Source organism: Chenopodium quinoa, unplaced genomic scaffold (assembly GCF_001683475.1).
Source record: "Chenopodium quinoa cultivar QQ74 unplaced genomic scaffold, ASM168347v1, whole genome shotgun sequence".
In the NCBI taxonomy this organism is placed as follows: Eukaryota; Viridiplantae; Streptophyta; class Magnoliopsida; order Caryophyllales; family Amaranthaceae; genus Chenopodium; species Chenopodium quinoa.
In genome coordinates, this window is record NW_018744464.1 from 547525 (window position 1) to 574021 (window position 26497).

Consider the following 26497-nt stretch of genomic DNA (forward strand, 5'->3'; position numbering starts at 1 on the left):
CGTCATTCTATTAGCCAGTAATCTTTCCTTAGAGAGAAGGTTACAATATACCAGTAGTTGACTAAATTAATTTATTAAGTCGCAAATTTGTTTCAATATATCTGTAAACTAAACACTTCAATGAAATAATATATCTGGAGACAATGTTTAAGTCTACACGAGCAAAAACAATCAACACAGGGGTGCGAACTGGGATAACACAGAGTCTCTTTGATAGCTACAGGGCACCAATCGCATACTGAAGTAATGACCTCGATGTGTCAATGTCCCAAGCCAAAGTAAGCTCTAAGAATGACCTCAATGCGTAGACCACCATAGTTGCGAAACTATCAGGCCCTTGGTGCCTCTAAATTGCCTACAGCAACTACTAATTATTCTAGGCCATCTTTACCAATTGCAAGGACAGAAGCCGACAGATAATTTAATCTAATTATCTGATTGCCTGAGGACAGAGGCAAAATAACAATGGAAACTCGGGCATTCATACAATAAATCATGATCCAACAGGAAAGCTACTCTATTTCGTTATTTTTAACTAATGTAAGCTCAATTTAATTCATTTTTGCCAATTAGTCTTGTTATATTATACTTGGCTCTGTGATTTAAAAAGTCTGTTTAAACACGTATAGTTAGCTTAATTAGTATTATCCTCAGATTCTTGCTTATTGTTAATGTCTCGAATTGGATGGATTGAGCTTTAAGTTCGGTCCAAGGGGAGTTGGAAACCTATACATTCACTGCCTTGCCAAATGCTAAATTACAGAAGTCGAAGTTTTTAAGAATCAACCTGCCAATGGAACGCCTTTTCTTTGTTTACAGCCGAGCATTAATGTTTATTTCAAGCTCACAATAAACATAATAAAACCTGAGAAAGACTGATGAACACTATTAGCATGCTGAAGTTGCAGTTGGAAGTGTGGACACCTGCTCCATGGCGTTGGTGATTACGACTATTGACATTACCAGCTCCATTGAGCGGTCTTCCCTGTTGTACATCCCCTGCACTGCCTCCACGACCACTACCTCCTTCACCACTGCCATGGCCTGTTCTTATGTTCTGCACAAATCCATTCTCTGTATGGTTTTTTTCCTGCAGTTCAGCTACAAACACACAACAATCATCTGTTATCTAATGCGTTATGCATTATTTATGCATGTGCATAAGTGAAGATTGATTGGATTTTCCGCGGTTTTATAGGACTTTTCCTTCCCAATATTCTTAAATCAGGTTCATTGTTAGTTACTACGCCATATCTGCAAGCTCTGGAATACATAAACATAAGGTACAAGATTTTACTTCAGAGTTTCACTTCATAGTTCACTAAACCTGCCTTCTGCATCCCCATCCTTGTGTTTCGAGACATGTTTATTGACAAAATTTAATCTCCAAGGAGATGAATAATATACAAGCATAAATTAGATGTATTAATTGTAGGCTTACTGATTATTCTCATTTCTGACTATTCATGTAAGTTTTCATACCTACTGGTATATGGGATCAGCTATTTTAACACTGAACTTCACTTATTATACTGTATAAGGTAACGAATTGATCACAAAAAAGTTTAAGAAGCCATGAATGTGTTTGGTGGGAAACCAGTATTGCTGTCAATGTTCTAGTTTAAGAAGTATTACATTGAACATCCAAATAGAAAGAAAAGTGAAGTATGCTAGATATGTTTAATGCTTTTGTAGAGCAAAAACTTCATTACAACAAAATGACAAATAAAGATGAAATAGTTGGAAATACCAGAACTGAAGCTTGTATGAGAGGGAGACGATGCTGTCGAAAGCACAAGATATAAGTACAACATCAAGGAGAACAAAGCCACAGTCCTCATCCCAATTTTATTATTTTTTTTTTTTTTATATTTTCAAGTTATATTTTCGTTTCATCTGCTATATATGGAGTTATATAATGGATGACTTGATGACCTTTACAATGATGTTAGCCATAATTTTGTTACCATTAGTTCAAAGAGCAAAATAAAATAAGTAGAAAGGAACAATTGGTTATCCACTTATTCCATAAAGCAACGGAAACAGAAGTGGGTAGAGTATGAAACTAATCATAAAACAAAATTATACCTTATTATTCTTTTTGTCTATGTTTTCCCTTTTATGGGTGGAAAGCTAAACTCTCTTGGGATGCTATGGGCGGTCGGGCCACCAGTAAAAGGCGATTCTATCTGTTGGCTACTTTGGATGGATGATTATTTCGCCGTATCTTTGATGATAAAACAACTATTAGCTAATGTATTTGGAACAAGTGATTTTGAAAGTCCATGCATAAATTGTTGTAAACTACATTATTTTGGAACAACTGCTTGGCCATTCTGATATAGATAATTCCCACCATATTTTCAATAAATCTAATCGCGTAGTAGATTATGTTTCAGCTTTGAGTCACTATATGCAAACTCATTAAGATATAGACTCTTTTGTAAACTGTAAATTTTCTTATTTTATTTCTTCTAATGCTAAGTTAGGTTTCAATCTTAAGTTAACTTTTGTGTTTCTTCCTTTTAAAAAATGGTCTTGGACTCTTTAACTTAGAAAAATCTACATGACACCTTAATGTTTATAAAGTACTTCATCCATTTCCGTGTATATTCTTGTTTTTAGGAATGGTGGATAATCCTTTCTTACTTGCTTTCCGTTACTAGTTGACAGAGTGGCTCCAAGTGACAATGACTGAGGTCACACAACTAAGACGCGAGGGGACTTGTAATGGATGGTTACCACATTCACGTCTGTCTATTCTGTGCTTCATGTCCAAGTTTTCCAGTGGTTTGAATGGTATGGGTTTTGAGCCTAGGAAGGGGATCGAGTATTAATTGTAGAACCATTCCTATATCAGTAAGTAGGAGAAAAGCATGGTTTCGGTTTTCATCCTAGTTCTCATTCGAAGCTAAATCATCTAGTTTTTTCTGATGACTTAATGCAAGAAGGCAGGTGTGTGGGCTAAGCCAAGCCTGATTCGGTTACGACAGCAAGGGGGGCATACAACTATCAATAGATAGGGAAAACAGCACCGGTGCTGCACCAAGCACGCTAAGGTATAAGTTCAGGAACTTTAAGGCTTACTTCGGAAGAGGAGTTCACTACTAAAGAAGTGGTAATTAGGGAGGCATATAACTATCATTTGAAGCTAAAGTATTGACTTGGGTAGATGTAAGGTGATCAACTTTTAATTGATCACCTATATTTACTTACTAGTTGTATAATAAGGAAATGTTCATGGCAAGGATAACATTTGGACATTTTTTAGTACCAAAAGGACAAGTATAGATAGTGAAATGCGAGGATAAAAATTAAAAAATTTAAAAGCATACAAGTCCCAATAAACAAACCATAAAGAGCAATTTTATACTACTCCCTTCATTATCAAAAGCAGGTTATGTTCAATGATTTTTCACATTTAACTTTGAAAATAGGAATATTTGTTTTGAAAGTTTGGAAGTAGGTAAATATTTTGTAAACAGGAATAGTTGCATTAATAATTTGTAATTATTTTGATAAATGAGGATAGTTGCATGGAAAATATGTATGTATAAGAAAATTTTTTTTCTTAAAAAAAATAATTATTCTAATTTAAGAAATAATTGAATCATAACCATTTAAGGGAAACATCAAAAAGAACAAATGTAATCCTCTTTTAGAAACAGAGGGGTCTTTTTTTTTTTTTTTTGAGGAAAAGAAACAGAGGGGTATTATACATAAGAAATGCATGAAACTTTCTCCAAATATAAAAGTAGGAACCCTCGTATGGCTAACAAATTAACAATGTTTCGAACATAACAGTTCTGTATAACAACACACTGTAAAACTTTACAATCCAATTGAACTGGCAGAGATTAAAAATATTCTTCATAAACAGAAATACATCCTTTTCTTTTCCATATAAACTGAAAAGGGTCACTTAAGTTTCCTAGAAAATGTCGTTCTATATATTTACACTCAGAAAGCCATGTTAATGCTGAAAATAGCTAATCTGATCTTCAAGGTCTCCCATTCACTTTGTACTTCATTGACAAAGCCAATGCGAATCGTACATACCCCGGTAAAGATGTTCCCTAGCTTTGTATATGAAATGAAAGTGCACATTGGTGCTGTCCTATCTGTATTGAGAGTTGTCGGAAAGCCTTAATCTCTTCTTTTAAAATCTAGCTGAAGGGAATGAAAAAAAGCATATCAAGCAGTGGAGTAGCTTGATAAAGGCAACATTTAATTGCTATATTTCAAAGTAATATATTGAACAAGGAAATCTGGAACTAACTCTGGAAGTGCTTTTAGAAACATCAGCTTGTAACATCAAATTTCGAATCAGATTAAACGAATTAATGCCAACTAACAAGTATTTTTGTGTTTATATAGTTTCTTTCGAGGATGTGGTGGGACGGGAGGGGATAGTCAGGCTTATTTGCGGAAATAGGTCACAGGATATGGACAGAGAACCACTGCTACGAGTGCTAGCACTCGCGTCTTGTTTATTTTGCTTCAAATACCAACTATGCAAGTAACTCTGCACACAGGCTTATTTAGTTATTTATGAATAGATAGTGTTGATTTCCATTACCAAGGCCAAGGTCCTAATTTATAGTGGCTAAAAAGGTCCATGCTGATAAGCTCCTTAGTTTCTAAGAGCTAGAATGCTACGAAGGACACATGCTTATAAAAAAGAAGTTCAAAATGAAAAGACCCAAATCATTTGGAAGCATTTGGAGTAAGGAGTTCATCCATTCTAAAGAGTTTTTCTCATGAAATGAGTGATTAGTGACATTGTTTGAAATATTAGAATAGGTCAACTTACTCAACAAGTACACTTAGCATGGAGGCTGTTGTTTCCTCGTCAGTGCAGCTCATCACCAAATCCAAGTACTCCATCGCTTCATGAGGAAGTAATCCATCGATAAAAAAGCGGAATAAGTGAGAATGAGTCCCTTGCATCACACTAATACTCTGTTCAACAATTTTTCTTTGTCGATGCTTGGTCAAATCAGCTGCCTCCATCAGTGGTAACAGATTTTTCTCTTCTTCATTAAAATGTTGGCTACAGTTCTCCTGTTATGGCCAAAATGATTAATAACCCAAAACCAGAAAGCTAATTCCTCAAATAGTATGAAGCACATCATGAAAATTCATGCTGTGTCAAATTTATCAAGGACTCGTTCATAAAGCTCCAAAACAAATGAAATAGATTCGATAAAATAAAAAATCTGAGTTGATTCAAAACTCAATGATAGTGTTGCATACAAAAAATACCTGCAATGTTTGCAGTCGAGCAGTAAGGCTACACAAGGCCTCCCTATGGATAGAAGTACCAACATTCAGAACTCCCACGGATTTGATATCTTCTTTTATTCCATTCATTACAGGCAGGTCCCTTGCATGTTCCTCAGTCACACATCTACATACCCCTGCATTGTTTATCTATATACATTATTTTCATAATCTGGAACATATAGTTTACAGCCATAATGTTCAGCACTTAAATCAAAGTACCATAATCTATTAACTATTACTAAAACAAAATGTTGCTGACATCAGCACCGTCCACATGTCACTCACATAATAAATTTTTTCCTGCCTAAATGCAAGCTAGGATGATGTCATTTTTTTTTTTTTGAGCTACCATATTTAACAATTTTGAAATTTGAATATTAGAAACTTCTACATTACAACTACAACCTATCAATTTATCTTTCAAAAATAAAACAATTGTAAATAACACACTAATAAATGGACTCCTACATTAAAATATGTATTAAACGACGTTGAACAGGTATTATATCATAATTTTGATGAAAATCTAAAACTATAAAATTACAAATATTTTTGTACAAGGAACATAATTCTTATTTATATTTATCCATTTTTTAAAAAATGTACAAATTATAAAAATAGATTTTATATACCGTGCATCGCATGGGTTCTAACCTAGTTTTCAACTAACCCCCTGGATCATCAAATGATAGCAACACAAAAGGATTGGGCATAAAAAATCATTTTGCATAGAAAATCTTAGTACACTATCATAGTTGCAGGCTGCTTGCAGACTCAGATCAAAGAACTAATACGCAATAGTTTTAGCACTTGCATAAACCCCACATTAAGAGTAATAATTGTAGAGACAACGGCTACAAAAGCAGCTGGAATTCATATGTCATGGAAAATGAATAAAAAACCACTCAGGAGGCAAACCATCAAAAGGTAAACTAGCACTGGTGGTAGCATATTAGCCCACAATTCAATATTACACCAGATGAAAGACTAAATTGTGTTTCCGGTTTAATACCTAGTTTTCTATGGTTCTGGTGTCACTTGGTACAATGTTAACAGGTTCAGTATTGGAGCTATTTGAGTTGTGGTTCAAAAGAGGCAGGTAAGCCTATAAAGGTAAGATTAGTAAGACTCATGTTTGATCCTAAGATCTTACCCATAATCAAGCTAAAAGCCAAGGTCACAAAATATCCAATGGAGTACAGAACCATCAACGCCACACCAAACCAATACTCGAAGCACTAATTAGATATTCTAACTTCATTCAAACCCAAAGAAATTGAAATAAAAACTAGGAAATTTATTGGAAATTTGGAAGCACCGTACAATGTATAGTGGTTATAGTTAAATGTATTGGCTGAGAACCAATCTCCACCCCCAGTCTTTCTCAGTTATTCCTTACATAAACTGAAATCCTCCATATACTTGATTATATCTATGCAATTCCAAGATGCGAGTACCCTTAAAATACAACTCTAGCTTTGAATCTTGGTAATGCGAAAGGTTCATGATTAGAACAGCAATGAGCATAGTAGGTTATAGCTTCAACTCAATGCGCTGCCTCCTATTGAATAGCTCAAAGTTTAAGTTATTAGGCTTTCAAAGGCTCACATAACAAACACGTATGTCTCCTATATCATTCTTAATCTCCCCCTCCTAATACAATTCTTCCTTGTACCTGTTATTCTAATGGGAATTTTTCCCTGTACTAATACTCTGAACTTTACACTTACCGTACCATAAGTCCCACAATTCATTTTACTGATCCCGCTTAGCTCGATAGCAATAAAGCCCATCCTAAAACTAAGAATCTAAACCATCTCATTGCAGGATCACACGGTTGAATCCAACTTACAAATTCTTAGTAATTCTTAATAAAATTGTTTCACATTAATTAAATGAGTAAAAATAAGTTAAGTGTGGATGTATCATGTGCATGATTCAATATAGTTGTGTATTAGTGTATAGCACTACCTTAAAATTGTGCAACGATAACTTTCTCAATTTACATACAAGTATCACATTTTCACACTACATTTTTGTGAGTTATACTAGAAATATTGTTTTCCCATGAGTAAGTTACTCTTAAGAGTGCACCAAGAAACATTTCAACTACATTAAAATTTACTACAGTAAAACATCATTTTTTCATAAATATAAATTTGTGGTGATCACTCTTTCCTCTCCCCCCCCCCCCCCCCAATATTTTTGAAATATCCAGATATTCAATTATTTCAATGTCTAAAGGCTTTTTTGTAACAGGACATCCCTATCACACTAAGACATTTGTACCAGGCACACGAATACACGATACACCCACGCTCATTTTTAACTAATTTGACTTTCTCCTCAATCGGCCAAGGAGATATGAATGTACCATAAACCAGGGTGTATTAAAAATAAATAAATAAATATTACGGAGTAAAAAACAACTTAATTTCAAATAAGTTTTAAAATTAAAAATTGACCTGGATCAGAAGCTTGTAAAATAGGAAAAAGAATGCGCTCCTCCATCTGAGCATGCTCAAGCAATACCTCAAGCAACTTTCCATAACTCTTCCCTAACTTACTCACCTCCATTTTCGGAGTCCCAACACTCGGATCAACGGCTCCTACTCCACCACGTGTCGAAAGATCCAACCCCCACCTCACCACCCTCTCCAAATGCCACTTCATACTCTTATGCTGAAGCACAACCATTCTCACCACCACCCAAAACGCCGCCGTTTTATCCTCCTCTTCCCAACCACCCTCCACCAACCCATTTCTCACTCGTTTAAACAGAGCAGGACGAGGAAGCTTCGATTCAATATACTCTAATATCATCTCAGACGGTCCCGAAACCGGCTCATCGGTAACGAAACGGACTGTAAACTCCGGGGTTTCAGCCCGAGGGACGAAACGAAGCGAGAGTGGTTTGAAGAGAAGAGCGAAACGTAGGTATTGAGTAGCAGAGTTACTTGGATCACCATATAGAAATACAATTGGTGGGATTGGTTTCCCACCAGCTAAATCCTCTGCTGGTGCAATTTCTACTAGACATTTGTTATTATGCTTTGTAAAACAATTTCCCATGATCAAAAATCAGAGTTTATGGACTGATTAAATTGGGATTCTTTCTGGGTATTAAAGGGTATCGAAATTGGGGGTGATTAGCGTAGGAAGAAAGATGAAATGATGAGTAAAGAAAGGGAAAAGGGAATGATGGGGAAATGAAAGAGGAGAGAGAAAGAGAAGAGAAGGGAAGATGAAGAGAAGAAAAGGGGGAAGATGGAAAGCTTGAATGGGAAGTGAAGTGAAAAGGAACGTGGCATTTTCGCTCGCTTTTTTTAGAGGAGAGAGAAAGCCAGATACAGAGAGAGGCGCCTTGGAGCGTGCCATGTTAGCTGTTTATTACCTTTTTGAGTAGATGTTGTTAGCGATTAATCTGTTTATAATCATGATTTAGACCAGCATTATTGGTAACAATATATACTCTATTTTACTCTCTGTCTCAATTCCTTTTTTGACACATTACCTTATTTTTTTTTATCTACGTCACTTTTTACTAATTCTTTTATCCAAAAAAAAAAAAAAAAAAAAAACCTCATCTTATCAACTAAAATTTGGCCTCTATAATTTTTGGTTTGTTAGGAATTTTCCATTTGGTATCATTGTGGTTTTAGTTTTTCTATTTGGTATCCAATTGTTATATTAATTTCACATGATACTATTGTAATTTTGAGTTATTCTTTACTATAACATCTCGTTTAATAAGACATTAGTTTGGGGCGATTGTAGTCTTTTTTTTTAAAAAAAATTTAACTGCAAATTTTGATCATCTAAGGTCATAATGACCTCCTAAACTTTAACTAAACATTTTTTTAGGCGAAACGAATTGAAATATACAATCAAGACAATTTTCTTGCACTTAAACCGAGACATTTTAAGCCCTTTTTTTCTTCTAATTTGGACCTCAAACTTAAACCTTAAGGCCGCTAAGAGCTAAAACATCCTCTTAAAACCTTAACCGATCAACTTTTATGGCACCCAAATCGAAGAATACATAATATGTTTGATGGAATGCTACAACACAGAATAAATCGAAAGTATAGTGTTACCATTTGGAATAAAATTAAAAATTGGATACCAAATAGAAAAACCCAAATTATAATGATACCAAATGGAAAATCCCTTTAAGGAAATTTCACCCTCAAATAACCTATTTATTAATATTACCACCCAATTTTTTTTTTTTTAAATATCACCCAAAAAGACACAAAATTTAGATTTCACCACAATTTAACACTTTCCGTTAAAAAACCATTAGATCTAACGTTTAATAAAAAAAAATTCTTCGATTTTCATGCCAAAAACATGCTCTTTATAGAGGTTTTGGGGTCATTGTTAATCTTTGGGTCCGATTTGAGGTCAATATTTAAAAACAATGATAAATCCAATTGTTTTTAGTTATTGACTTTTAGTTGTACTAGTTAGTGAAGGAGCTATCTTGTGTCTTATACACACACACACTAAAAAAGGTTCAAATTAATTAAAGTTTAGTTAAATATACCTAGAATACAAAGCACATTATTGTGTTCAAGTGTAGCCTAGTGGTAGTGGTTGGAATATTACTTTTTATATCAAAGGTCATTGGTTTAATTCCCTTGTGAAAGTCTGATCACATTGAGCAAAATTACTTTTCTTGTTAAAATTCAAATTATTAATGTAATAGACCACTTTTAAAATTTGAAGACTCGTCTAATTTAATATTTCTTTTAACATGTGTATATTTAAATTATTACTTATCAATCCTTATAATTGGTATTTTGGATCTGCTATTGGATACAAAAAATTTATTTAGTGATTCTGAAGTGTAGCTATTTAGGTACTCTAAGCGGAATTTCATGAATTATATTCATAAGCACCTAAAACAAGATCGCATGCATAACACACAAGAATCACATAATTATACCTTTGAAACATGATTTTCACGTAGCAAGTTGATTGACAATAAGGGAGAGAATAGAGCCCCAAGCGTTGCTCCTCTACTTCGTCCACGAGATTCGAACGAGCCGCCCACCAATACTAGATTGGTCGAGTGAAAGGGAAAACCACGATCACCACCTTTATGGACAACCAACCACCACCACGAACACCACCACCACCGCACACACACACTGGCGTAAAGGAGGGGAGAGAGCCGTGAGAGAGAGGAGAAGGAGTTTGAGAGGGTTGGGTCTCGTGTTTGCTAACTCGGGTTTGATTAACAGTAAAATCTACCCAAAACCCTAGGCACCTAATCTATTTATAATCTTATTATAACTAAACTAAGTTAGAAAGCCCAAAATCCTCCAAACCAATCCCCATGGTCGGGTACCTAGAGATATGAGGCCCATCATGGGCCTCTTCTTCTTATTATGCTCAATCTAGGCCCTTTATGTGACCTTATAGGATCCGTTTAATTAGGCTTTGGCCTATTTTACTAGCCTTAAGATTGTTAGTACCTCTAGCTTCTGACGACCCAAAATAATAAACTTAATTAACTCCATAATTTGATCCATTATATATCTAGTAATTGCACTTGACGAAGCCATAAATCCTTCAATCTCCCACTTGTTTGAGACAAGTGTGCAATATTCAAATTCCTTAAGTCAATATGCATCTATTTGATAATATATATGATTCATTTCATGTCGAGATCATATTAATCTACAAATCATGTCTTGAAATTTGAGTTAAAATTACAAAAACAAATGATTATTGAGTAATACATTCGAGCGCGACCACACATTCTTTCAATTCTCCCTCTACTAGAGGCCATGTCACATTCCCTATTTAAATAGTTAGACTCAATTCAATCTTATGGCAACAAAAACTCCCACACAACTTTTGAAGTAACCGGGAAACATCTTTTATAGTCCCATTTTACGAAATAACGTTTGGATGTATCACAGTTAAATCAATCATTGAATGAAATCAGTGTTCTACTCATGTCAGAAGAATCCACTAATATATCCGAAAGCTCTATAATTGAACTTTAAAGTAGGTCAATAGTTTGATCATGCATCATTCATGCATATCCATGTGATTGAACCAAGCATCTCTATGCCCCTATAGCCCATGAAATTGTGTTATCCAATCAATCTTACATGCCAGTCCATTTATTGAAATCATCTATGTCCAATTTAATGATTTCGAACTAGGAACTTAAATAATTTATGTATTTAGTTCACCTGTGGGGTTTCATTCACCAAATCACGTATTTGATGATCCTATTAATTCATAATTATTTCGGACATTTTATTTAATATCAAAACCATATTTAAATAAGAGAAATAATAAATTTCCGATTACACATAATTTTGCAAGTTAATGTATTACTTATGTGATAAGTTTTCTCAAAACAAATACAACTTAAATTACATAACTTGCTTCAATCCAAGAGCCCTAGTATGACTCTCATACTTGAGCTGTGGAAGGGGTTTAGTAAGTAAGTAAGTGATATTCTTACTCATATGAAACTTTACAGATCTCGACATCCCGCCAGCCAATGATCTCTCAAATGAGGTGATTCTTCCTCTCACTATGTTGGGATTTGTAATGTGACCTTGGCTTCATTGACTGGGCAATGGTGCCATTTTATCACAAAACAACTTGATCCAAACTTCCTCCTTAGCTACTTTTACTGCAGCAAAATACTCATATTCTGTCATGGTGTCTGCGACAGTGTTGTACTTTGAACTCTTTAAGCTCACTATTCCTCCATTTAGACAGAAAATGTACCCAGATTGAAATCTAAAGTCACCTTTGTCTGTTTGGAAACTTGCATTCGTATAACCCTTGACAACTAGTTCACTTTTGCCACCATAAACTAGAAACATTCCTTTAGTCCTTTTCAAGTACTTAAGTATTTATTCTTAGTAGTTTTCTAGTGCACTTCTCCTGAATTTGCTTGAAACCTGCTACACATGCTCAAGGCATATGTAACACCCGGCTTTGTACATATCATGGCACACATAATTTACCTTTTTACCAATGCATAAGGTACATTATCCATATGTCTCAACTCTTCTAGCTTTTAAGGGCACTAAGTTTTACTGAGTTTAATACCATGAGACATGGGATAAAATCCTCTCTTAGAGTCTTGCATCTCGAACTTGTCAAGAATCTTATCAACATAAGTCTCTTGATTTAGTAAAATCATCCTTCAAGTCCTATCTTGATGGATCTTAATTCCCAATATGTACTCGACATCTCCTAAGTCTTTCATATATAGAGAAATAGCACTTAACCATTACTTTGGCTAACTCAAGCATTGGTATGTCGTTCTCCATGAGCAGTATGTCATCTACACACAAGACAAAGAAAACTAGATTGCTCCTACTAAACTACTTGTATACACAAGATTCTTTTCGCTCTTGAGGAACCAAACTGTTTGATTGCCTCATCGAAACGAATGTTCCAACTCCATGATACTTGCTTCAATCCATAAATGGATTTATGAAGCTTGCATACCTTTCTAGGATTTTTAGGATCCTCAAAACCCTCTGGTTGTGTCATATACAGATCCTCCTTCGAGAACCCTTTCAAGTAGGTGGTTTTGACATCCAACTCCCAAATTTCGTAATAAAAAAATTTCAGCAATGGTTAGAAGAATCCGAATAGACTTAAGCAACCAATGGGCTTGACCCATTTGCAAGTCTATCAGGGCCCACACATCCTTTTCAGACATGGATTCCATTATGGATTTTATGGCCTCAAGCCATTTCCTGAGTTGGGGTTTGTCAAAGCTTGCTTGTAGGCTATGGTTTCCGCACATTTTAATAGGAAACTTTTGGAATCCTCAGCTATCAGAACTTCAACAAACTGTTTGTTTTATTTTATTCTGAGCGACCTACGTGGGGTAGGAGCAAAAATAGAAATATTCTCTTCAACTCTTTGAAGTTTTTCATTCAAGTGGGACGATAGGAGTCTCGCTTAGTCGAATTAGCTTGCTCCGACACATGATTTGTCAAATTAGCTGACTCATGCACCCTCGCCTCTGATGTGGTGTTATCCACATCCATTTGTTGCTCGTCTCGAATTTCTTCGAGAACCACTTCACTCCCACTTAGCTTTGTAGAAAGAGATTCCTTTCTAAAAAGACATCATCGCGAGCAACAAACACTTTGTTATCAGCGCGATTGTAGATGTAATACCCTTTTGTTTCTATGGGATAACCCACGAAGAAACATTTATTTGATTTAGGTCTTATTTTGTCACCTTGTAAACGTTTTACATAGGTTTCATAACCCCAAATCTTGAGAAAAGACAACTTTGGAACATTTCTAGTCCATAACTCATATGGCGTATTCTCAACTGCTTTGAACGGATTTCTGTTTAGTATATTCGCAACTGTTTTCTAATGCATATCCTCATAACGATATGTGAAGATCAGTTAAGCTCATTATGGATCAAACCATGTCAAGAAAACCTCAATTCCCTTTCTGACATACCTTTTAATTGTGGTGTTCCTTTGATTGTGAAATAATTCCACAATTCCTCGGATGATCATCAAATTCTTGAGTTAAATATTCACCACAGCGATCAGATCGTAGTGCTTTTATTGTTTTTCTCAAGCTGATTTTGTACTTCATTTTGGAATTCCTTGAACTTTTCAATGATTCCAACTTTTGCTTCATTAAGTAGATATAGCCATATTTATTTAAATCATTAGTAAAAGCAATGGAGTAGTTAAATCCATTTCTAGATTTTGAACTCATTGGTTCACACACATCCATATGTACAAGTCCTAAAAGGTCATTAGCTCTTTCACCTTTTCAACTAAAAGGTGATTTGGTCATCTTACCTAACAAGCATCACAATACCCCATATTTTTATATGTATTTTAATTTAAATAAGTATTTCTTAAAGTATTTAAATAATTCAAATGAATTATTTATGGTGTTTTCATTAATTTAAAAAGAATTATTTTAATTAAAAGTTTATTTTCAATTATCTAATAATCTTGAAAATATTTTATTTCATGATTTGGAAATATTGGGGCATATTATTTTATAAAAAGATAACTTTTAAAGTCAATGAATTTTAAAGAAAGTCAAAATACTAGTTTGACTAGGAAAGGGATCATTAAGGGTAGGAAAGGAATTTTAAGTAGGAGGGATATTGAGAGAGGGTATAAATACTCATCATATGCCTAAGGTGGAGTGCACCCAAAGGTAAACTCTCTCTCTCTCTCCTCTTATTTTCTTTTCCCCTTAATTTTTCCCCTTCGCCTTATTTTTATTTAATTTTGTTTCAATCACCACCCACACACACCACCAAACACCGGCCGACCACCACCACACGCCACCACCGGCCGGCCACCACAACCAGCGTACGCCAGCAGCGGCGACCACCAGGCGGGCGCGCGGCAGTCGCCCAGCCATGGTGGTTCGTGCGCACAATTCAAAAAAATATTATTTTTCTTTTTGATTTTAATTCAATCTACCCTAAATCTAATTATTGTTTTTGGGTTTTGTGATGATTTTAGGATGTTTAATGATAAGTATTTTCTATATAAATTTCAGATTTGGTTTTGAATTAAAAAGCCCCTAATTGAAAACCCTAGGTTTCTAAATTAATGTATATTGATTGGTTTTGATTGTAGGTGATTTAAATTATTAAAATAAGTGTTCTTAAACATAATTACAGCAATTTTTCATGGTTTAATAAAGCTGAAATTTTTATATAAAGGCTATAATTAGGTTTCTTGAAATGATTTTTGATTAATTAATTGGGAATAAAAGTTGTTTTGGGTAAAACTATCCTGTCCACATGGACCAATCGTGTGCTTACACGTGTTAACATTAGAGAGGTTATGAGAGAACCAATCCTCTGGTGACACGTGGCATTCCAACCCATGAAAGGGGAATTGATCCCCTTACACTATAAATAGAGGAAAATCCTCATTTATTACATATTGATAAATACACACACACAACCCGAGCAATATTAATTGCAGAATTCTCTCGGAATCCGAGAGAAATACCTTTATATTCAACACTTTTATACATCCGGATTCGTTCTAACTTGATCGTCGGAGGCGGAACTCCACCCAATCGGAGTTTTTCGTGGTTTTGCAGGTACATACGGTCGACGCACATTCTTGGAATTGTAATTCTCCCGAGGGACTCCAAAAACACCGAAACATTTGGCGCCGTCTATGGTGAGAGTAATTCTAAGATGGCTTCACATTAATCTGTACCGCCTGCTGATGAGAACCGGACTTTGGCCGGAGTAGAGGTCTATATAGACCAAGAGAGTGGTGACGACTTTGAAGTCGACACCTATGTGGCCCCAGATGGGTCACTCAAAACAAGACGTGCCCGTTCCAAGGAAACAAGGGAACGGGGCGAAGACTAAGCTGGTCCAAGCAACTCAGCCGTCAAATCGGTTGGGCTACCCCAGGCGGTGGAGGGTGCTGCTTCCGTTACTAGAGACGAACTCATGAAATTCATGACGAGTTTCAAAGGGGAAACTAAGGACCTGATAAACAAGTCAACTGACACCAACAAGGGTCCGTCGGCTAAGAAGCCTTCTCCCTCAGGGAAGAAGAACGTGAAATATCGTGTGCCTACTCCTCACCCTAAACCAAAAGGGACGGATGGGCCCATGATCAACCTATCAAAGCTCCATTTCCCTGAATCAGGGGAAAGGAAAGCCATCCGGCAAGTTCAGTTGGATGGATTAAAAAGGACTTACTCAAATGCCCGGATGTTAATCCAGCAGAAGAGAAGTTAGGAATTGTCTGAGTCGGCCTCAACGTCGACTTACCTAGACAGTTTCCAGAATACTTCAATGAAGTATTCGGAAACAAACTGAGAGAGTTAGTCACGCGGCTTATCCGCACGTACTGGCCCTCAGATCATCCAACCAGCTCCGTATGTGCCCCAACATCCATACATGCAGTATGGATCACCCTACATGCAGCCGACCCTCTTTGGGGGTCAGGCGGTACAACATGTCCTGCCAATGGACTGGCAGCTCTAGCTGCTAAATCTTGGGGAACAGTCGTCGGCTTTCTCCAGGGAGATAACCGAGGTGGCACAGCCAGCCAAGCTTAAGAACGTGTTAGTTGGTACCTATGACGGTACCACCAACTCGGAAGACCACCTAATGGCTTACACCAACCTCATGTACTTATAGGGGTTGGATGACGCTGCCTGGTGTCGACGCTTCCTGGCGACGTTGAAGGGCATAGCCGAGCGATGGTTTGGCAATCTGCCAGCCGATTGCATCAATAATTTCAAGAAGCTTGCATACTTGTTCGCGTCCAACTTCTTTATGAACATCCTTGCCAAAAAGACAAGTTTGACTTGGTAGTTATTCAGCAGGGAGATAGAGAAGGGCTAAGGTCCTATGTCAGGCGGTTCAATCTGATGAGAATTCAGGTTCAAGGGCTGTGTGACGAAGTCTCCTACACAGACTTCTTCAAGGGTCTGAAAGACTTTGACCTTTAAGTTTGACCTCGTCAGAAAGAGGGTGGCTACCCTCCAAGAAGCTTTGATGGAAGCCGAAGCCTATATATAGGCGACGGAGCTCTGTTTCATCAAGCAGCCATTGGACCCTAAGAATTCTGACAAAAAAGCAAGCAGGTTAGCTCAGCCGGCCAAAAAAGAAGAGAGCAAGAAAAGAAAAGAAGTTTGGGTGGCGGACAATTCTGGTCAGCCGTCCCAAAAGAAAAAGAAAGAGTTGAAGTCGTACGTCCCCAAGTACGAGTTCAATAAGGACTGCTCCTCCATCCTCATGGAGATTAAAGACTGGTTAACCTTTGAGAAACCGGCTGCAATGAAAAATCCCATCAAAAGCCAGGACAAGAGCAAGTACTATGAGGATATAGGCCACGACACCAATGGTTGCTATATCCTTAGGCAGTTACTGGATCGTCTGGCTGGAGAGAGGGCTTTGAAGTCCTACATTCTGAAGTCCAAGGGTAACCCCAGAACAAACAGTGGTTAGCCGCCCAAGGAGCCTGACAACCTTGCTATAAGCTCTGACACTCATGAAGAGAAAAGCTTTACTATAGCAGGCGGTTTCGCGGGAGGGGGTCCTACCATCTGGGGCACCAAGGACAACATCAGAAAGCTGGAGGTCAACTCAGTGGATGAGGGCCAGGCGTCGAAAGGCACCTTCCCTAAGGTCATCATCTCTAAGAAGGACTGGAGCAAGGTCAGGCGGCCTCATGATGACCTCATAGTCATCGAATGCAAGGTTGCCAACCAAAGATTGGGTCGGATCCTCATTGATACCAAGAGATCGTCTGACTTTATCAGCTATCGGTGCTTGGCGAAGCTCAAGTACAAGCCTAGAAGCATGCACAAAGTCTCTTACCCCTTAGTTGGTTTTGGGGGAGGGGTAGTGCATCCGGTGGGGAGGATTGACCTACCCATCCGATTAGGAGAAAAGGGGGAGGGACGACACATGGTTGTCAAGTTCTTAGTGGTCAGGGAATTGACCGCCTACAATCTGATTTTGGGCCATCCAACCCTCAACGAGTCCAAGGCAGTCATCATCCCATCCCTCATGCTGCAGAAATTTGAGAGGGATGATGGGACAATGGTTCCTTGAATGGGGATCAGAAGACGGCAAGGGAGTGCTATCTCTCAGACGTCAAGCCTACTGTGGCCGCAGCCAGCCAAGGTGAGGAACCCATTGACCTTGATGACTTCAAGGAAGTCGCGCCTGCTCCCAAAGCAGCCGGTAAAAAGAGAAAGGCGGACCACTTGATGACCTTCAAAAAAGAGAAGCAATAGCAATCAGTGATTGGGGAACGGTCAGATGATCTCCGTTCCTAGCCGCCTGGTGAAAATATCGACATTGTTCTTGACGACAATCGTCCAGAACGAAGCGTTAAGGTGGGGACGGTTGCTTTTGCCAAGTTGGGTGTCGATTTGCACCAACTGCTGAAAGAATTCGAAGACATCTTTGCCTTTGAAGTGGAAGAGATTCTAGGTGTTAGCCCGGATCTTGCTGTCCACAAGCTCGCCGTGGATCCAAAAAAGAAGCCGGTAAGACCAGAGAAGAGAAATCACGGCGAGGAAAGATCTCAGGCGGCTACTGCCGAGGTCAAGAAGTTGATGGATGCCGGGTTCATTCGGCAATGTTACTACCCGGATTGGGTAGCAAACGTTGTCCTCGTTAAGAAGCCGAATGGTACTTGGAAGATGTGTTTTATTACACAAATGTGAACAAGGCATATCCAAAGGATAGCTATTCACTTCCAAAGATTGACAGTCTGGTCGACTGTACAGCCGGTCATGCCTCGATGAGCTTCATGGACGCCTACTCAGGCTTCCATCAGATACCCTTGTGGAAAAAAGATTAAGAGAAGACGGCATTCATCACTGATCAAGGGTTATTCTGTTATACGGTGATGTTGTTTGGGTCCAACGAATGATTAATACAGTCTTCATTAATCAAATTAGGAGGAATGTAGAGGCGTACATTGATGACATGATAGTCAAATCTAAGATACAGACAGATCACCTTGTTGACCTCCGAGAAACCTTTACCACCCTCAAGCGGCATAAGGTCATGCTGAATCCCAAGAAGTGTGTCTTTAGTGTTGAGTCTGGGAAATTCTTAGGATTTTTTATTGATCAAAGGGGGATAGAGGCCAACCTGGAAAAGGTACAGGCGGTAATTGACATGAAGTCACCCCGCACTATCAAGGAAGCTCAAAAACTTACCGGTTGTTTGGTGGCATTGGGGAGATTCCTCAGCCAGTCAGGTGACAAGTGCCTCTACTTCTTCCAGGAAATAAAAAAGAAGACTAGATTCGAATGGGGGAAAATGCTGAGGCGGAATGCCAGAAATTGAAAGAGCACCTCCAATCATTGCCACGACTTGTTAGCCCTCTAGAAGGAGAGGTTCTCTATATGTACTTGGCCGTCTCAGATCATGCCCTCAGTGTCGTTCTCCTAGCTGAGAGAGACGACATTCAGCTCCCGGTCTATTTCATTAGCCATGTACTTTGGAATACTGAGCTACGGTATCCCTTGGTTGAAAAATTGGGCCTTGCTCTTTTCATGGAAATCAAGAAGTTGAAACCATACTTCTTGGCACAGCCGGTGGTGGTCTACACAGACCAACCCCTCAAGCAGCCAATGAAAACCTTGGAGTCATCCGACAGAATGCTCAAATGGGCCAATAAAATGCAAAGTCTGGAAATAACTTTTGAACCAAGAAAGGAAGTGAAAGGTCAGACGTTCGCCGACTTCATTATCGAAATGAAAAGGCCGGCTCAGCCGAAAAATGTTAATCAGGTTTGGAAGTTATATGTAGACGGGAGCTCTACTATGAACGGTTGTGGTGCAGGCGTAATTTGCAAATCTCCAGAAGGGGACAAATATGAATATGCACTACGGTTCAAGTTCCAAGCCTCAAATAATGAGGCGGAATATGAGGCCCTGCTAGCCGGTATCCGCATGTGTAAAGCGGCAGGGGCAAGAAAGGTTGACGCCTGTTCTGACTCACAGTTGATCGTTAGCCAATACCAAGGTGACTACGAGACCACCCATTCGGCTATGATCAAATATCTGTAGGCGGTCAAAGATGAGGCCAGGACACTTGACGAATTTCATCTAAGTCAGGTGCCCAGGTCAGAAAACAATCAGGCGGATGCACTATCTAAGTTGGCATCATCCGCCTCTTATGATACGCCTAGGTCAGTCTTTTGGGAATTCATGGAAAGAAGAAGCATTGAATATGATCCCATTGGAGTTCTTGACCGAAGCTCGACCTGGATGGATGCCATCCGGGCTTATTTGGCAGACGACACTTTATCGGATGCCCCTCCAGAAGCGGTTGTATTGAAGAAGTGAGCCGCAAGTTTTAAGATCCATAATGGAGAATTATTCAGGAAGGGTTACCTCCAGCCGCTGCTAAAATGTGTCACCACTGAAAGGGGGATAGAAGTTCTAGAGGATCTGCACTCAAGCTTTTGTGCATCACATATAGGCGGCAGAACTCTAGCAAAAAGGGCCAGGCGGCAAGGCTACTTTTTTCCCACTCTTGAGGCAGATGCCATGGAAATGGTGAAGAAGTGTGATAAGTGTCAAAGATTAGGCAAACTCATACACCGTCCTGCCACTGATCTGACGGCTATTTACAGCCCGATTCCATTTGCAAAATGGGGCTGGACATCTTAGGTCCATACCGCTTGCTACAGGCGGACGGAGGTACATCTTGGTTGCTGTAGATTACTTCACCAAATGGGTTGAGGTAGAGGCGGTCAAGGGAATTAAGACAAAGGATGTTATCTCCTTCATTTGGAGAAACATCATCACCCGGTTTGGGGTACCTATGTCTTTGGTCTTTGACAATGGCCCTCAGTTTGAAACGCCTACCCTCAAGAGCTAGTTGGGAGATCAAGGGATCTCACATTGTTTTGCATCAGACGACCGTCCCCAAGCAAACGGCCAAGTTGAAGCCTTCAACAAGCTCATATCAGACGACATTAAAAAGAAAATTGAAAGAGCTGGCGATCTATAGGCAGATGAGTTGCCTCATGTCCTATGGGCCATTAGAACAACTGAAAAAGAGGTAACCGGTGAAACCCCGTTTCTCATGACATACGACACTAAAGTCGTTCTACCTATTGAACATTACGAGCCAACACTTCGAATCATGCTCTATGACGAAGAAGCCAATTGGGAGGCCATGCGTCTAGCATTGGATTCACTCCCGGAGCGTAGGGGCAATGGCGCCTTGCGTGAGATATACCGTCTGAGAATGACTAGAGCCTACAACAGAAGAGTGCACAAAGGGCCCTTGAAAGTGGGGGACTTTGTGTTACGGAAAATGGAGGCCACCGGTAAGGCCAATGAGCAAGGAAAGCTAACCCCCAATTGGGAAGGCCCCTACTAGATTTTTAAAGAGTTTAGAGACGGCACCTACCGCTTGGAAACTCCAGACGGCAGGCAGCTAGCCAGAACTTGGAATGTAGATAACTTGAAAAAGTACTACTTCTAAATATTTGTAAATCTTTGTAAATAGAGTATATTAATGAAAAGATGTTTTATTTATGTTTTCTTGTACAAAGTCCCATTTGTGCAATGCATAACCGGGCATACGTCTGCTCTAAATTGAGTAGATATAGGCTAAGTCTCAAACTTAGCAGCTATTTATAAGGCCAATGGCCGGATAAACTTTAAACCGCCTGCTCCAACATGAGCTGGCAACCGACGACGCCCATTTGGAGGAATTCGTCGAAGAGAGCATCTCCTATTTGGGTGGTACATTGTTCTATAAATCATAACTCAAGCGGCTTTAACCGATTGTCTAGGTTAAAGATAACTCACGAACATTTGAATAATCAGTTGAAACCTAGATACAACCGGTCGTTGCTTCAAAGCAACACAAACGGTAACTGATATCTTGGTCAAATATAACCGGTCTTTGCCCAAAGCACTACAGCCGGTTAAAAATCCAAATTAAGCAAGGTCAAAACATTAGCAGTTAATTCATAACCTGGTTATGATGCTTACGCCTAGCCAATGGCCGCCTGCATCCTAACAAACGGCGATGACAGATACCCAAAGGGTAACTCGTAGTGGTTAATCGAATATTCTAGGTTGGCCCTAGCCGGCACCGTCTGCTAATCCAACTTGGAGAATAATTCTACTCCTTTAAGTATGGTCAATGACCGTCTGTCTATCCGACAAGATGCTTGATTGGACGGCTGTCTGCTTAGGGTTGGGAAATATCAAGCAAACAACCATCCAGGGGCAGGTAAAGCCAATGCATCCGGCATACAACATGTGCTGGCAAAAAGAATTTTTTTTTACGAGCATACTAGAAAAATTTCTATAATTGAAGCAAATTATATCAAAAGGCAAATATGGGAAAAACCGACTTAGTCGGCAAATTCTATTTATAAAAAATAATTGTCAACCGGAACTACGTCCGAGGAAAGAAGAATACATGATACTCTGCTCGCAGGCCGAAGATAGAAAAACAAAAAAAAGGTTCACTGCTGCTGGGGAGGCTGAGACGTCTGGCCTTGACCGGATGAAGGAGCATCTTGAGTTTGCTGAGGTTGGGCTTCATTAGCCTTACTTGGCGCTAGTTTTTCCGCCTGCTCCTCCTCATCTTCCTCGACAATGCCAGCCCATTCCTCGAAGGGAGTCGGCTTCTCAAGCCCAAGAGTTAGAGCGTCGTACACCTCGGTGGCGTACTTGTACCTCAGCTCGAAAAACTCCCATTCGGTGTCCGGGTGGATGAGGGTCTGGGCCATTTTCATGCGAGCCTCGCAGTCCCGCTCATTTTCAGCAACCACCCGGTCCTGATCGGCTTCCAGCTTGGCCTTGTGACCAGTCTGCGTCTGGGCCAACTCATTCTTCAGCCGGGAGACGTCTGCCCTCAGTTGGGTGTTTTCCTTGTCGGCATCCCCTAGCGCTTTGACGTCGGCCTGGAGGTTTTTCACCTGCAGCTCAAAGTCAGCCGCCTTCTTGTTGGTCGCGTTAGCAGCTGCAGTGAGCTCCTTGATTGTCTCCTCCTATTTCATCTCCCGACTTTTAGTTTGTATTTCATACATTAAAGTGTTGTATTGAGTAACGTCAATAAGGTCATCCACCCGCCTATTGGCGTCTCTTACCTCCTCTTGCTTCTTCCTTAAGGGAACCTTGAGGTCGTCTACTCTTAACATAACCTACAAAATCAGCCGGAAAAGGGTTAGCCTCTCAATAATGGTACAACCGGCAAAAGCGTAAATTGTACAAAAGCACCCCAACCGGCCAATTACCTCAGCAAGCAGAGATTTAATGCGATCAATGTTGATCTGGTGCACACCCGGCACCGTCTCCTTTTCGGACCGGATAAGGGTCCTCAACATCCTCTTGGCATATTGTTGGAGGTTAAGCCAACGGGAAGAGGCATATGCACCAACAGATTCATTCGTTAAGTATTGAGCATAGGCGACACCGATATTCTGCCGGCTGCCTGAAGAATCCCCTGATTGGGTAGCTTGGGACTTGACTCGCATAGGCCCAAGCGGCCAGGGGGGATCAAAGGTGAGAGCCATACCTTCATTTCCAGGCTGAGGGGTCTTCCCACCCCTAGCCGCATTGGAACTAGTCGCTATAGCAAGCTGCCGGCTTGAGGGAGTTTTAGGCTCCCTCATCTCAACCTCAGCCGACCCTGTGTTTAGGCCAAGGTCTTTCAGGCTCTTGCTTGCTGAGGTGGGCCTGTCAGGCACAGACGACCTTCCGGAAGAGGGAGGGGCAGCCGGAACCCTCCTGTACTTAGAAGGAGGCTGGGAGGGCTCCTTGCTTGGTCTTTTTAGCATCTTGGTTAGGGAGCGAGGAACATTCTTGCTCCCCGTCTGAAAAATAAACAAAGCTACCGGTTAATATTAGAATTGACATCAAACTATGCAGACGGTAAAAGAGCTCAGGCGGCGCTTACCCCATCATCCTTGGCCGCCAGCTGGGCCCTCTTCTTCTCCAACTGATCCTTCCGGATCTGAGCAGTCGATTTAGCGGGTGTCTTCTCTGGAGGCACTATCTCTAATCATTTCTCTGCAAAGAGGAAAATTAAAAAGTCAAATGCCATTCAAGAATGATACAGGTGGCATAAAGTGCTGGTTATCAGTCAACATTCGTCTACTAAACATTGTGCTAAGTCCACAGGAGGAAAGGAACGCCTCGTCCTTTAGCCAGTTCGGATGAGGGACTCAGTTCTTGGGGACAATGACTTTAGTCCCATCATCCAAAGGCATGGAGGTCTTCTTAAAGAGGCCCATCTCCATTATTTGCATCCAAGCCTCTTTCGGTACTTTAGGAAGGGCACATTTCTTTCCAAGGAGAGCTGGGTGCTTATTGTAGTAATGCAACCGGTAGTTTAAACAGAACGATGGGGAAGAAACCAAGTAAAACTTGCTCTTCCAGCTGCTCCACTTTAACGGCTTGTCAAGCGTCATCATGTATTTCGGATGCGTGGTCAATGTATACCACACATTCCAGTCGCCTAGGGCATGGCTGAGGTAGTGCATATGTGCAAACGCCTCCCAGCTAGGCGTTATGTCCTGCATCTCGCAGGCGGCAATGTATCCTAATATATTTACCTAAGAATTGGGTGTTAACTGCCAAACGCCAAGGTCATAGCCTCTTAGAATGGATTTTATTATATTATGGAAGGGGAACCAGAGGCCGGCTTTTAATGCCGCCTCATAAAAGCCAAAATAGTCGTCGACATGATCAAGGTCGTCATCCCAGACGACGGTTTCCTCTACACCACAATTTCCCATCCTTCCCCGACCGGGCATTTCTTTAAAAATCCGGGTAAGGTAGCGTTCAGAGTGACCACATCCCTGGTGATCATGTGCGCCTCTGTTGGATTATTGATGGAGGGCCATTTACACGCCTCCTCATCCCTTGGGGGGGCATCCGGTTCCAAAGTAGTCTCTGAAGAGTCTGATTATTGGACGGTCTCTTCACCGCCTATATCCTCGGACTCTTCTAAAATATCATCACTAGGCGTGCTAGGTACACCTAGATGGTCATAATGTACAAGGTCAGCCGGAGCCACGGCTGAACCGTCTGATTGGTAGTCGGGGTCTACAGTCGTCCGTCTCGTCCGAGCCATTCTGTCCTGCACATGAACAGAGACGGTCGGATTTGCAGAAGAGTAAGGGTGGTCCAAACACCCCTAGAAGGCATCCCCAGTCCTTGACTCAGCCGTATTCGGTGACCGGCTGACAACTTTTCTAGGCCGTGCCGTGTGTGTGTTGGGTGAGTCCATTATTCTTTACAAGCTATACAACCAGAAAAACTCAAAAAAGTTGCAAGGAGTAGAGACAATACCTCGAAGAAGTTTTGAGTTTGAAGGAGGTTGATTATCTGGATTAGTAGCCGGAACTCTCTTTGTTGCTTGCTAGATACCTAGACGGTTGCTCGGATGTACCCACTTGAAGAGCAACTGAATTATAGAAAAACCCCAGACGTTCCTCTGAAGTTTTGCTTGAAGATACCTCAGACAGTTGACCGGTTGTGGGTGCATTGAAAGCTAGGAGGATGTCAAAAGACCCTCAGGCGGTTTTAATATGTTTTTAATGAACACTCAGACGGTAGCCGGTTGAGTGAAGAAAAGAAAGACGGTTGGGCTAGCACTAGTAGCCGGTATCAAAGCGCTTTTTCTCTCAGAAAAATTTCTCAAAAAAATGGCAAAGTGTTGAAATTGAGGGGGGAAATCTCTACTTATAGAGGACCCCATAAGGCGAACCATCACCTTCCAAATTCAAATTCAAATTCAAAAAAAAAAAAGAAGAGAGAGTGAGACGAAACGTCACCTCCTCAGACAATGTCACCTGTCACAGGTGCCACGTGGCAAGCCACGTGCCGCCTGTGAGGGGAAATTGTTTAGGGTAATACTACCCTGTCCATGTGGACCAATCGTGTGCTGACACGTGTTAACATCAGAGAGGTTCTGAGAGAACCAATCTTCTGGTGACACGTGGCATTCAAACCTATGAAAGGGGAACTATCCCCTTACACTATAAATAGAGGAAAATCCTCATTTATTACATATTGATAAATATACACACACAACTCGAGCAATATTAATTGAAGAATTCTCTCAGAATACGAGAGAAAAACCTTTAAATTCCACACTTTTATTCATCCGGATTCGTTCTAACTTGATCATCGGAGGAGGAACTCCACCCAACCGAATTTTTCCATGGTTTTGCAGGTACAGACGATCGACGCAAATTCTTGGAATTGTAACTCTCCCGAGGAACTCAAAAAACCCTGAAACAAAATTAAGGGTTTTAAATAAAATTTCAACTTATTTTAGAGGGTTTATGAGTGATTTAAAGAGTGTATATATTGCTGAAAATTTATGTGGAAGAAGTATTAATACTTCTTTGTAATTTTGGTTTGTAGGAGACTTTCAAGTGAGTGATTTATTTAGTCGTGGCGATTTTGAGATCATATTCAATGTACATTCATGTACTTGGTGATTACTTGAATATGTAGAAGCATGCTAGTAGGCTTTGTTTAATTAATTCCAAATTAAATAGTATCATGATAGGTGATGATTGGAATTTGTTGATTGGATTGATGTTGGTGAACGATTTGTGATGTATGAATTATTTATGATGAATTGGTGTTTGGAATCAATTGTATTGGCATGTTGTCTATGAACCACACTTTTATTATTGGCATGCAAGAGAGCATGTTTAATTAAACTA

At 39.8% G+C, this 26497-nt stretch overlaps 1 protein-coding gene across 2 annotated transcripts; it reads right to left on the reverse strand.

Moving 5' to 3' along the window:
• Positions 1 to 66: 66 nt before the first annotated feature.
• On the reverse strand, positions 67 to 8520 carry LOC110697481. 2 transcript variants are annotated; one of them, XM_021874852.1, is made up of 4 exons: positions 7752 to 8520; positions 5266 to 5420; positions 4814 to 5064; positions 67 to 1101 (listed from the first exon to the last, which is right to left on the reverse strand). In XM_021874852.1, exons 1-4 carry the CDS (start codon positions 8356 to 8358, stop codon positions 1098 to 1100), a joined length of 1017 nt encoding a protein of 338 aa, XP_021730544.1. In that variant the 5' UTR covers positions 8359 to 8520; the 3' UTR covers positions 67 to 1097. The 2 variants fall into 2 exon arrangements, with proteins under 2 accessions (XP_021730544.1, XP_021730542.1); XM_021874850.1 differs by lacking the exon at positions 67 to 1101 and adding an exon at positions 3748 to 4170.
• Between the last annotated feature and the right edge of the window lie 17977 nt (positions 8521 to 26497).